General features: G+C 37.1%; 2 protein-coding genes across 12 annotated transcripts in view; one reads left to right on the top strand and one right to left on the bottom strand.

The window, feature by feature from the left end:
• XK (X-linked Kx blood group antigen, Kell and VPS13A binding protein) overlaps nt 1-14414 on the top strand; it is a 280007-nt gene that overhangs the window by 29537 nt on the left and 236056 nt on the right. The gene's annotated exons all lie outside the window — the stretch shown is intronic.
• CFAP47 (cilia and flagella associated protein 47) overlaps nt 1-14414 on the bottom strand; it is a 348805-nt gene that overhangs the window by 256676 nt on the left and 77715 nt on the right. For all 11 annotated transcript variants that reach the window (XM_053971830.1, XM_053971838.1, XM_053971829.1 and 8 more), the window contains exons 36-40: nt 10806-10940; nt 10197-10309; nt 5911-6061; nt 5159-5247; nt 3763-3846 (exon numbers count right to left, since the gene is read on the bottom strand). In XM_053971830.1, the coding sequence (XP_053827805.1) occupies nt 3763-3846; nt 5159-5247; nt 5911-6061; nt 10197-10309; nt 10806-10940 (572 nt within the window). The remainder of the gene's footprint in view (nt 1-3762; nt 3847-5158; nt 5248-5910; nt 6062-10196; nt 10310-10805; nt 10941-14414) is intronic.

Below are 14414 nucleotides of genomic sequence, written 5' to 3'. Positions count from 1 at the left end.
CTCCAGCTCCGGGGTCCCCAGCACAAGAAAGAGAGAAGCTGCTAGAGGAGGGCCACAGAAGGGTTCAGAGTGCTGGAGCACTTCTCCTACAAAGATATCCTGGAGGAGATAAGGCTCCAGGAAGATCTCACTGTGGTCTTTCAATATTTAAGGCCACGGCAGAGGGAGCTGGGGACTGGGGGGAAACGAGAGCAGCTCATGAGAGAGACCAAGCAACTTCCCCAACTGCCCCTCATTTGGTTTGGGGGGTTTTGCTGACAGAGTAAGACAATTTTACTGCTCATTAAAGGAACAAAAAGTTCAAGATTATGTTACAGGTGAGGATGAGTTAATGAGGGCACCTTTCAGTTGCCTGGTTGAGGTGTGAATACTTCCAATTCATTATTGCTGTGGTTATTCTAAACAGTTCAGATTAAAATCACAGCCTGGATAGGAAGAGACCTTGAAGATCATCTAATTCCAGCCTACTTCCATACTTGTGCACCAGTAAGAGTCCAGTATCTGCTACCTGAGTTGTCAGATACTGGTTCCAACATAACACCACAAAGCCACTGGGCTTGCCACATTATCAGGTATTCCAAAAACCCAGATCAAAAGGAAAATCATCTTTGCAGTCAACACAGAGAGTGTTCATACATCATCTTGGCATATGAGCTATTTTTTTGTCATGGTGTGCCTTTACTCTTCATGCCAGGCTCCAAACACGCCAATAACTGTTTTCCATCCAACAAATGCTCAGGAAAAAAAAAAAAAAAACAACTTCCCTATATGTATTTGGAGAAGAATTTACTAGCTTATAGCTCCAGATTCTATATATTACCAAGGGGGTAAAAAAAAGTGCCAGACACCATAAGGAAATCTTAAATTCACAGAGCAACATCTTAATCAATGAACTTTAGGATGTTTAGCAAACAAAGATCTTATTAGAGAGAAGGGATACAACAAACTGCTTAGAAACGCATTGAAAACTGAAGCATTTGAACACAAAATTCACATCTAAGATACTCACCAGTTTCCATACTCTGTGGAACAGTTTATGATCTCAGAACAAAGGGTAGGATAGAAACTAAAACAGGAGCTGCCCAAAATAGGTACTAAGATTTAGAGGAGCTGGATTTCTTTGATATCAAATATTACCCAGAATTGTAATGACTCCTGATAACATATTTGTAAACTGTATTTTCTGAAACAACAGGTATAAATGCTGTATCTCAAATTACAAAGAGACACCATTTTTAGATCCTAATTTTTTCTTTATTCTTCCAGTAAGTAAATACAGGTATTCTGCATAACACAATTCTTTCCTTGGCACATGAAACAGCTTAGAACAAAAAGTGTAAGAATAAAATTTAGAAAATTGAAATTGTTTGGAATTCCTGACATTATCTCCAGTTTTAAAAAAAGGAGTAATTAATTTAACAGTAAGAAGTTATACACAATGTAGAGCTTGATTTTAAATTAATTCATTAATTTTTCATTTTTTTGGTTTAGAATATGTTTTTTAATGTAAAAATATTTATCAAAATTCACAACTTGTTTTGTAAATCTGTGTTTTTGCACAGCTCCAGATCTAGCCTTATGGGCACTACTGCGTATGATAATCTGCTTAGTCATGGTCTTAGAATAGGACTATTAGTGAAACATTGGTCTATCTTTACCACTTTCTAGCTTTACAGCAGAAAATTTATGAAGGAAAATTTAGCTATTAAATGTAACCTTGAATTTTACAGTCATTTGATACTTTTTTTTCTAGTGGACATAATTTAGAAATACCAACATGCTTGAAAGCTATGGATATTTTACATTACACAGAATTTCTGGGCCATGTGGTGTGCTTCTCTCCACCTGATTTTCCTCCTCCCACAGGGAGTAGACCATGCTGGCACACAGATGTAGACCAAAGATAATAATTGAAGTGTCAAGGGCTTGGAAAAGCACAGAGAAGTGGATAACTTGAAAAGTCTTGTCCCAGTATACTTAAAAGAAAAACTATGTCAAGTGGATTAAAAAAAAATACATAAAGCACTGTGCTTCTCACTAAACACCATCCAGTTCTGCATGAATAAAGAAGTCTTGCCTGCAACCACTGAAAGACATGGGCTATGGTGAGAGTTTTGGGCTTAGACAGTGCTGTGTCCAGCAAGGGCATAGGGGTTCCTCAGGCTCCAGCTCCAGGCTGGGATCGTTCCAGTCACGCTGTGATGGATCCACATCACAATGACAGAAGGGTTGGTCTCCTCTCCAGCCTGAATGGCACCATTTTGGGTGTCTGTGACACTGCCAGAGGGGAAAGCTGGGAGGTAGAAGGGTCACCTGCCAGGCAAAGCTTCCTACAGGGAGGTTTAAAGTGGATCTGATATATCTGGAGGCACAGGATGAGGATGCAGATGGAGCTCTGAGCCCAGCTGTTCGTGCTGGGATGATGAAGTTGTCATGCACATGCCTTGGTCCTGACATCAGTCTCACAGACACCATCAGCCAAAGGGCAAGCACTGACTTCACAGCTGTTTTATGCTGACAGAGCACTTAGAGAATTGGCCTTAATTTGTACACGGCTTTTTCTGGATTTACCCAAAGAATAAAAATGATTGGGGGCAAAATCGTCTTACTGATCAGTCATGAAATGTACACACACTACTTTTTTAACACAAATTTCTGAAGTTTGTTCCATTCAAGAAAAAAGATCTTCTGAAAGGAGGCATTTAAGTGGCTTCAGTTACCATAGATGACAGAAACATCTAAATGTAGAGCAAATCAGTACTAGAAATTTCTAAAGACCTAAGGTGCCCTGAAATCAATTTCTGTAAAAATGAGATCTGGATGTGTGACGAAAATTACACTATTTAGACTGATTGTCTAGGGATAAATTAAGCTGAAATATGCAAGATGATTAAAAAATCCTTCTATATCAGCAATTATTATACACTTTTTAAATTTAGTAGAAAGTGTAGTATAAATTACACTGTAGAAAACTATTTCCACTTAAAATATGTGTATATTTTTTCTTAATAATAAAATGTTCATTATTTTTCTGCTTTTAATTTTTTTCTTTTTTTCTTCTAATTTTTTAAAAAGGAATTTGAAAAACAGTCTGCATTTCATGACATGACTGTGGAACATCCTTATAATTACAATTCAACCTAAAGTATTGATGAGTTTATGATATTTCTCAATAATCCTTGGATAAGTGTTTCAGGATTTTGAATGTTTACATGAGCTTTAAAAATTACATTTCCCAACTATGGAAAATATTTTAAATTATTAAATGAAGGATTATTGAATTATTGAAGAATATTTTTTTTATCTGTTTATAATTTTTTTTGCAGTACTGTCCTGGTTTCAGCTGGGTAGAATTCATTCTTTTTTCTTAGTAGCTGGCACAGTGCTCTGTTTTAGAATAGGATGAGAATAATGTTGATAATACTGATATTTTAGTTGCTGCTGAGCAGTGCTTACTCTAAGTCAAGGAATTTCCAGCTTCCCATGCTCTGCCAGGGAGCAGAGTCACAAGAACCTGCGAGGGAGCATGGCCAGGGTGGCTGAGCTAGAGTGGCCAAAGGGACATCACAGAACATCAAGCTCAGCACGACACCCCAGAGCTGACCAGGGTGCCCCCCACTGCCCAGGGACTGGTTGGGCATCTTCTGTGTATTTCCATGTCCCAAACTGTAATTCTTTACAACAGGTAGCACACAGCATGCACAAACAGGTAATATTAACAGAAATGTGTGCCATAGTTAGCAATTGTTATCTGGAACTTACCTAAACTTTTGCTCTTGCTTTACTTGCCTGGCTTGATACACTTTCTCTGGGTGGAGCAAATGTGTGGATTCCAGCAAGATTACCCTGGAGTATGACAAGCACACATAATGACTGCATTTTTAACTTGCAGAATGATGAGGAACCTCAATTTATTCTAACTTTTAAATGCAGGCTTAGTAAAGAAGCTTATTATTTTCAATTAAAGATACTTTAAAAGTATTTGTTGTGGTTTAACCCCAGTTTTTCTGTAAAAGATCTTCTCCCTTGGTATCAAACTAGCATTTCCTTGTGTTATTTGCAAGTAAATAATATACCCCCTAATGAAACACTAGATTGTTCAAAACACTGGAAGCCTGATACAAAGATTTTTAACTTTAGATTACTGGTTCAAATATTGCCCAAATTGATAATGACTTAATGTAATTGTCAAGTAGCTTTTGAATTGTATAAAACTAAATTACATAAAAATAAATTGCTTCATCACTTCATTGATAATTTCCAAGGGAGTTATCCAAATCACAAGACTAATTCAGCCTCATTGACCACCTCAAGGACTTAAAAATAAAAGACAGAAGCTAATTTAAGTCATATGATTCCTACACATAAGGCTTGGAGCAGTGGAAACAGTCCTGTTATAGGATTGTTATTGTTGTTGCTGTTATTATTACTATTTGTATACACCAATCCTATTCTGTGGAGGAAAGACAAATTTAATTTGCAGCTTTTGCTACATGTATATTCATGCTGCATAAAATAACAAGTTAAAAATGTTGTGAAAGATGGTTCTTCCAAATAAATGAATGAGATGAACCAATGCTTATTTCTAAAGACTAAAGACAAAATATGGAGTCTGATCACATAAACAGATTTTAAAGGGGTATAACAATCTATTTCCTTTGTACTAAGGAAAGCAACATTTATAACTCTGCAGTTCTTGCAGCTATGATGAATACAAATTAAAAATTAGACTAACTGATAATGATGCAAGCCCCAAGGCAAAAGCATTTTTTTTTCCTTTTGCATGCTTAATAACTTAAACAGCAGAATAAAGCAGATCGGGGGAAAATAACCAGCTATTAATTAACATGGCTTGTTTCTCTTTGTAATTCTGCTGGACCTCAGCCAAACACAAAAATACAAACAAGGTTCATGAACTCTGTTTGATTAAAGCTTCAGCTTTACTGCTTACACTGAGATGGATTTCAATTAAGGCTTATTTATCTTCTTTATTCATTATGATAGCTTCCACTTCATAGTCCTTATAACAATTTTAGGAATGTAAATCCCTATCATTTAACTTCCAGGTTTCACATTTTTAAGAAGAAGAAGAAAATTATGGAAAAGAGTGGATAAAACAGCATGATCATTAAAGAATTGTCTTTATATCATTGTCTACCTGAATATGCCATCAGTTCTGAAGGGATTGGTAACATTTAGGTTAAATTTCTTCAGCTCATAACATGGGGATCTGCACTTTATCATACCCTAAAAGAGAAAAAAAACACAAGGCCAAGAATCAAGTTATCATTGTTTTTTCCTTCTTAACTTTGCCTGCCCTCTATTTTTTCTCTTGTCCCAGCCTTCTCTTGCCCTAACACAGTCAAGGGGCTAAAAAAATGAGTGGATCACATAAACACCATCTAAGTTCACAAGTCTATCCAGATGTGCTTGATGAATGTGGATTACAAAAACAGAACTACCTGCCCTGACCTGACAACTACAGAGTCTCTGGTTAAAAAGCACAAATAAACGCAGAAACATCTAACAAAGGCTTGTGGTCCCTCTACATGTGACATCAGAAATCACTAGGCTGAAGCACATCAACACCCCCATAACAGGATTTCCAATAGCATTCATATGCTGAAAGGGTTCCAGGTTTATTTTCAGAGCAATCAGTGCAAATTGTTACAATTTATTCAGGATCCAAATGTGATTTATGTCCTTAGGAATCTTATATATTCCTCTAGGGTTTTTGCTGCATGTACACAGTCTAATATTGGAAATCTGAAAATTCATAGGTCAAAGGTGAATGCTGATGGTAACTCACATTTTCATTTTCATCTCAGTCCCCTTTTGTTTGACATATTGTACAGAATTGTTATTGTTATATTTTTTGTGACAATATTAATCATACACACATAAACTTACAAGAGGCTCAATACTCGTAACTTCAGATTTCAGAGAGAATGTCAGTGTGGCACCATCTGTTTTATCAACTTTATTTGAGACCAGTAGCAATACTGCTTCAGCAGGGTGCAGGAAACGAATTGTGAATTCCACATTTAAAAAGCCTTGTCTCCTAGGAAAAAAAAAGCACAAAACCAGGGCTCAGAAATTACTCAGAAATGTAACTTCAGGAGCACACTTCAGAGTCTTTGTAAGGGAAGGGTTCTAGAAAAGAAAGCAATTTGTTTCCTCTGAAATACTTTGTTGTAGTATAATCTTCGGCCTAAGAGTATCTTAAAACTTTCTAATAAAAGAACTACCTAGATAAAGAACAATACTAAATCCTTATTGCTTTTTACACCAGCACAAAGCTTAATTTTTCTTCACACACACACACACTAGCACAGGAAGTTCTCTTTCATTAGAGTATCACCCTAAGTTAACAACTGATCCAATTCATGCTCCTCTATCTGAATGGGCTTTTCTGAGTTAAGCAGTCAGACAGCTGTTATGTATTTTGTGGGGCAGATCTGGATAGTCTTAATGAAGAGTGAGAAAGAAATTAGTTTAAAAACCCTTCAGAATAATTAGTAAGGCTGAGTAATTAAGTTCTCTTGTACAAGCAACAGCTTCTCTCTAATGGGAAAACTGGAGAAGACCACACAGAACAAGAGTTTAGACTAGGTACACTTTTAGACTTTATCTGCAGCAGCCCTTCTGTCATGGTTTGACATGGAAGTGAATTTTTTCCAGGAAGTTGGGTCAAACCAATCAGTGGTCAGGTTTGGATATTGGCACCTGGAGTGACCACTGAAAGTATGGACACGCCTCTGAGAACACAGGGGGTTAAAAGCAAGAACTCCCAGGAGAACTGTCTCTTTTGGTTCCGGTCGTCAGAGAGTGCAGACCTCCCCTGCCCGGCCTCAGGCTGGGTGGGGAAGGGGAAGCCACGCGGCCTTGCCCAGGTAGGCCGAGGGGCTGAGGGTCTGGAGCCAAGCCAGCTCCTGTGGACGGAAGGGTGGAGAGAAGCGGAGATGCCTTTGCCCCCCCCCCCCCCCCCCCCCCAAAGAGGGAAAGAGACAGAGAGCCTGGCGGCACCTGGAAATTTGCCGGCAGAGGAGAAGGAGAGGGGGGGGGAATGCCCAGCGTGGGAGGCGGAACGCTGGACTGAGATATCAGCCGTCCAGGGAGTCTGAACTTTTAACCCTTTCCAGGAAATGAGGGCTTTTTAAAAGTATTACTCCTCCTTGATTCGTAGTGGAAGAGAGATAGTCCGGGAACTGAGATGTTAGAAGAAGAAATATTTAGGTGGGAGGAGATGATGAAGTAGCTTTGGCTGGACTTTTCTTGTTAGCCATGGACTGAACCAAAATCTCCTGCAATAGAGACTGCATTTTAGGGGGATGCAGTGGTGACCCAGGGAGACCTGTTTCAGCTTCGAACAGCACAAGAATGGCGAGAAACGAAGAGAGCTGAAGAGGGAATGGTGATGCCCTCTGTCTTCGGGAAGAAGATGAGTCCTGTTTTTGGACCCCTCGGCCCCAGGGGAAAATGGGGGGGACTGTAGTCCCAGGATGAGAAACTGAACTGTTGTATCTTTGGGTCTGTGGCAAAGCATCCTTAAAGGAGCCCTATGAGCAGTCTGTCCATGCACGGTGGTGACAGCACTGTGACATGGAATGGAGAGTGTCACACTGGCAGATTTTTTCCGGGCGGTTGCCATGTGTGACAGGGAAACACAGGGGGGCAGCTGTGTTTCCTGGGGGTCTGTGGTACAAGAGAGACTTCTCTCTCCCTTGATAGTTTGAGTATAGATTACCTGAAGGGTGGTAATTTGATCAAGAATCCCGGGTGATGTTTCATGACTGGGTGTTTTTGGAATTGGGAGGAGGAGGGGTGGTTTAAAAGGTCTTCATCCTGGATTTAGTTTATGTGTTTTCTGTATTAGTAGTAGTTTAATAAAGTTTTTTTTCCTTTGTTATTAAACTTGAGCCTGCTCTGCTCTGTTCCTGATAACATCTCACAGCATTTATTTAGAAAAGGTGCATTTTCATGGGGACGCTGGCATTGCGCCAGTGTCCAACCATGACACCTTCAATGAAGCAAGAAAAAGAAAACTTCAGAGCCTGAAGCTCTCACTTTGAAGCTTTCCAAATGTCTCTCTGATTTTGAGATTAGTCTTAAGAAGGCAGTAAGTCTCCAATTGTCAATTCTGAATATTGATGATGAAATCCTGGAAATTCTGTAAACCTGGCTTTCAAGTTCCTATTGCAGAGCCCCCAGATAATTCCATTTATGACACTGAAGAGTGGCCAAGTCTCCCAGAGTCTGAGGCTCCTAGGTCACCACACCATTCAAAATGTTCTGAAAAAGCATGCTGTGATGCAGGCACCCAGAGGAATCAACTGCCTGAGACACACACTCCCAAAGCCATTTTAAGGATAAGTTTTAAGAAGTCTGCTCTGGTCACAAATAAGAAGGACAGGCAACAGCAGTGTACAGCACTTTCTGCCTGATCTTTGCCCTCTGACTCATGCAACAGCTGAGAATTTGGATTTGAATTGCTGCCTTCTGTGGCAAAACCACAAAGTTGCTTAGTTTTTATCTCTATTAATCCATGTTGTGGTCAATGTAAAGTGAGGGCAAATTCATCTCATGGAATTGTTCTATAACCTTGGGGGTTTATGCTATTCCTGTTGTTTATGCTATTCCTGCAGTGCCCTGGAGAGTGGGAATCTCAGATCAAGAATTGATGATGCCATATGCAACATAAGACACTCAGCTACACTGAGAATGTCATTCACATTACTAAAATTTCCAAACCCACCTACAACATGATGATCTAACATAAAGAACCTGCAAGACTCCCATATGTCTCATCAATTCTTGGAGTCTTTTAAACACTTGCACCAGAATATTAAGAAAGCTATTAATTTCAAAGAACCTATTTTTCATTTAATGATCATAACATTATGATAAACTCTGCAGGGGTTACTGTGCATGACTGGCATTTCTACAGGTTTTTATTTCTATGCAATTTTTCATATATTTGCTTGTATATATAATGCCAAGCAGCTCAACAACAAGGTTTTGCACATTTTCTTCTGTCTTCATTTTCCTTTGTGGTTTGTTCTGGGTGTTTAATTTTAAAGGTGAAGTGAAAAACAGCCATGGTATTGACCTTTCATAGAAACACATGGTATTTTCAAGGATTACATTTATATGATAACTCATATTTGAAGTAATTGCAAAGAAAATGGAATCAAATCAGCCTCACAGCTTGCTGAAAACAAAGCATTATTTGTGGTTCCCTTTCCATATATTTATAATAGGCATGTAATTTAATACTGACATATTGATGGTCCTCAAAGAGCACTGTATTTATGTTAAGTCTTCTTGAATTTGATCATTTATATTTTAATTTTTTTCTCCTTCACGTTTTATTTTCATACAAGTGTTGACCTTTTATTTCCTTTTTACAATCTCTAATCCATTTTATCTGTAAATGGATATCTTGCAGATATACTTAAAAACTGCTAACTGACAGCCAGAGTTACCACTACATCCCTCCTTTCTTCACTAGTTAAACAGGGATTAATGAAATTCCTGCATTTATTCATAAAGCTGCATAGCACAGAAAGACCAAAATGTACTTAGTGAACAAAAACAATGAGATGGTGATATACCATGAGTATTTCTGCTACCAGAAATTATAACTAATGCTTTCCCAAAATTAAATCTCAAATCCCCATATGTCTCTCAGACATGTAAGATGAACAAGTAACGACATCACATCCATCTTGGTGGGGAGGAAGGATGGGGCAAAAAGATGCAGTGTTATACTACTCAAACCTGTGTCATGGTCTCTTTATTTCCCAGTGATGCTTAAATTAAGAATAAGAGCGAAAATCTCAGACTTCAGAAGAAAAGAAATCTACCTGCTCATGCTTTTACAATGCATTGATGTACAAAATGTGAATCAAGTCTCGATAAATAGGAAAAAAAATATACATTGGAGACAGATGACTCCTGTAATGATCTGAAGGCTTATATATTGCTCTTAAAGCTCTGTTGAGCTCAACTGCAAGAGTCTCACTGAAATATTAGTCTAGATTTGTTCCAGGTTAAGGAGACAAACCTGACCCTTATACCAACTAATTTTGCCTTGCTTGTAGTTGAACACATTTCTAGTGTTCCACCACTCTTAAATTAGTAAGTTTCTATTTCTGTAATGCTACAAATAAAACCACAAACATTTCATTACTTACATAGAAGGAATGGTAACAGTGTTTCCTTTAGGTAAAGAGAAATCCTCAGCATCTCTTCCCACAAGAATAGCGCTGTAGGCCAAATGGTACTTGCTCGGGTTCTTCAGGTGCACCTACCGAAACAAAAACCAAGAAATCAGCCTTTTTTTACTCATTTCTTAGACTATAAAAGGTGTGTTCTGCAGGTAAGTTCCAAAATACAAAGTAAGGATATCACAAAATAAGAAAGTACTTCAAATAACTGGGTAGATAATTTTCATTCCAAAGGGGTGCAGATTTCCCATGGACTATCCAAACTTCATTTTTGAGAGTACAGTGTACACTGCATTCCCATGCCTGTGAATCTCTCATTCCCCTCTTCCATCTCAGATTTGTCAAATTTGTAGATTTTTTCATGTGCTTTCAAGCACAGGGAAAAAACAGAAGTGAAATCCCAATACTGAAGAGAACAACAACAGAAAATGCACACTTTCATCTCCTACATTTACTAGCCAAATGACAAGAAACCTATTAATTCTTTGTTGTAGCTCATACATAATATAAACACATATATACAAACAGTGCTCTAACCTTGCATTACTATGAATCTCAATTCAATGGTATCAATACCTGCTTCACAATAGTTGCATGGAGAGCACCTGCAAATTCTATAGTGTTATTGGGTAAGTAGTGAGGCAGAGAGTCATACAGGTGGACACACAAAATAAGCATCATGACAGGATTCGGATCACAGATATCAGTAGCCTAATATTGAAAACAAAACAAAACAAAAAAAAAACAGACCTTCAGTTAAAATTTTGCCTGTATAGTCTAAAGATAAGAAGAAAAAAAATCTTATTATACAGATATTTTATTCTAACCTGGAATGACTGCATTATTCTCATGGCTAATATGAATATGAATCTTGTCACTGCATGAAAAATACCCTAATGAATGAAAACCACTGACATGTTCTGGGGATAAACCCAGGGTAAAAATTAAGCTCAACTTTTTTTCCCAAAGGTTCAGCAGAAACAAATATTAATTTTATTAAATGCAGCATAACAGAAAAAGCATGGAAACTTTACTGTCTGCAAAAACATGTCTTTACTACCTTAAAAAAAACATTAAAATCTTTTAGTTTATGTAAAAGGCCATCCCAAATACTCCTACATACAGTACGAGTTTACAACAATAATTTCACCTTCCAAATAAAAAAAACAAAGTTGTTTCTATTGCAGATACTTTTATACTTTTGTAAGTTGATTTATAAATGGTAGAAATTATTCCTCCAGGTTAAATATTTCATTTACAGAAATGATTTTTAGTGGCAACTGCAAAACATATCAAACTTTAGTCCTCAGCAATTTGGGTAAGTCACTGAGGAGAGTGGTAAAATTATTTGCCACAGAGTATGAAAAAGGGAGTAAAAAACCATTTACTCTTCTGGACTGTCTTTAGTGTAAGAGAGATGTATAGACATATTTATCATGTTAACCATCTGAGTTAATTTTTATTTTCAAGTTAGAGTTTAAAGTTTTTAAGGTAAGTTTTCTCTTGCTCTGTGCCCAGCCAAGCAGCTCATCCTACTCCCAGCAGTTCTCACACAGCTCCTCCTCTAACCTTCCAAGAGAGTGAGGACATAACTGGGCACTGATCTGAAGCTCCCCTGCAAGCTCCCCTGCAACAATGGCTTCCTAGATAACGTTTTTCCTTGTAATTCTTAAGATTAATTTCATAATTAATTCCATAGTAAGATTAACTTCATGCAATGATGTAATCATACACATCTCATCTCATATTTCTATTTAATTCCATCACCACCAGTCGAAGATTTGAACTTTAGGATGCATTCACTATGCAAAGTAAGAAAGATTCTTCTGTGCCAAAAGCTTTAAACCTGAAGTCTGAAAAGTATTTTGGTTTTTCCATTTATTTATCTCAGCAATGGCTATTGAATGTTAACCATTATTCCAATATGGTTATGGTTTTACACCCCTACTTTCCACTCTTCCTGTATTTTCATTTAAGATAGAAAAGATGACAGAGTAGATTATCTGATGAAGACTTTCTTCTGCCATTTACTTCTTTCTACCCATTTCCAGTTAGATCAGAATTTATTCCATGAGAAAATACAATTCTGCCCTGTGATGAACTCAGAAAACTCCATTTATGCCATTTATCTACTACTCTAAGAACTAAATTTAAAAAAACACATTTCTTAACAAGATTCATCAGAAAAAATCACAGTAAATATTATTTGCTTTTAAAAATATGTATTAGCAAACAATAGCAATAATTATAAATTAATAATAAAAAATAATAATGTCTGAAAAAAAGTTTCTTTACTGGCTACTTCCAATCACTGCACCTTCTATCCTAATCTCTTTGTCACACACATTTCCTGCATGTTGATGCTATCTACCATCCTATCTTACAATCTTTTATTTTAGCCTTTCAGCTGAATCTTCTTCAAATCAAAGCATTTTAAAACTTAAAAATATCAACCACAAGTTAAAAACATGTAGAAAGCCACCACTAATACTCTGGGCTTGAATTGTAAGTCATGATCAGAAAGTGGAAACCATTTTCTGCCTGAAGTACTCCATCTTAAATCTACACATTAATCCTTAAAAGGATTTCAGAGCCTTCAACTCCATTAAATGTCATTTAAACCTGATGCTGAAGACTAGCAGACAGTTGAACTTCTTTATTATTACAGATTCTTAGATTTTTGGATTGAATATGCCAGCTGTAACAGACTTAACACGTCTCAGCTTGTGTTAATTAATGCAAATGTCCTGAGAGTTCAAAAGCAGTGACTGCCTGAGTCACGAACTTTGCCAATACTATTAGAACATTTTAGCCTGCTAAATTTCAGACAAGGTTATCAGAAAATTCCCAAATTAAGAGATTTCAGCAAAGGGATTCATGTATTTTGCCATTTTTATCACTGCAGAACAAGATAGTTCAGATGTTTCTACAATAGCCTTAGAAAAATATATATGAATTTAAATGAATCTATGTAAATTTGAACTAAAATATAGACCTTGAAGATCCAAAATCTGTTCCTTTTTCTGGTACTGTGTACATTTGTTTAAATTGTTAGTCTGTACAGAAGTGGATTATCCTATTTATTGTAAACAATTCAGTCTTAAAACAGGTACATTAGTGAGAATATCCTAGAATTCTGTTTCCACATCTAAAGTGTTTAACACCCTTTTCATACTGGCATCAAGCCACTGCCTTCATGTGCTGAACTGCCTGATTTTCTTAATAAAACTGAGGCAGAATATACCTTTGTTTTGAGGGTTATACCCAGATTACTTTTTTGCTTCCTGCCATTCACAAGTATGGGAAGCAGTAGATTTTGTCATAACAAAGTCATTTCTAAAAGAGTAATCTGTATCAGGAAACAACAGCAGGACAGCAGCTGATAAAATTGAAACAGCAGGGTTAATTTTTCCCTGTAATCATAACACAACTAAATGGAAAAGGGAAAAAAAAATGTAATTGAGCATCTTTTTATACTACTTTGTTCACACAAATAAGCTCTACCTCTGATTCCTAATGCCATTAATTCCTTTGGAAAGTTTCCTCCTACACTTTCAAATACCATGTCTATTCTACTGCATCTTCTGCTCTTCCAGCCAGCCCAATATGCTCCCAGAGATATAAATAACTCACAAATGGACAGTGAAAGAAATGCAGATTAGGAGCAGGAGCAAACTGGGTTTGGAGACAACAAAAAGAACAAAGGAATGATATCTAACCTATCTAAGGTCACCATATATAGAAAATTTGGAGCCATAGGTCAATAAATCCATGGAGATGTAAAGCACATTTACTAAACATATAAAAGAGATCCCAAGCAGATCCTTGATGGAAGAAATTATCAACAATTACCAACATTGTATTCCTCCCCCAAAAAAAAGGACACCAGAAGTTGATGGGTTTGAGTGAGTGTTACTCTCACCAGCATCCAAAGCTGCTGACTTCTGCATGCACCAAACCTGGGACAGAACTCTCATGGGCCTTCATGGTTAGATGCATCTGCCACTAGACATTTGTATATTTTTTTTCACCTTTTATTTTTATGGTTAACTGCATGATGTTTGTTCTTAAACATATTTTTCTAAATTGCCTTCCAATAGTAATAATGAATTCCATTTGAGTTTTCACTGTGTGATTTAGGTTGCTAAAATCTAATCTGAATTAATTTATGTTCAGCTAGTTGTG

This window comes from Vidua macroura, chromosome 2 (genome assembly GCF_024509145.1).
Source record: "Vidua macroura isolate BioBank_ID:100142 chromosome 2, ASM2450914v1, whole genome shotgun sequence".
NCBI classification, from domain to species: domain Eukaryota; kingdom Metazoa; phylum Chordata; class Aves; order Passeriformes; family Viduidae; genus Vidua; species Vidua macroura.
Note: the sequence above shows the minus strand (reverse complement) of the source record. Positions and strands in the feature narration are given on the sequence as shown.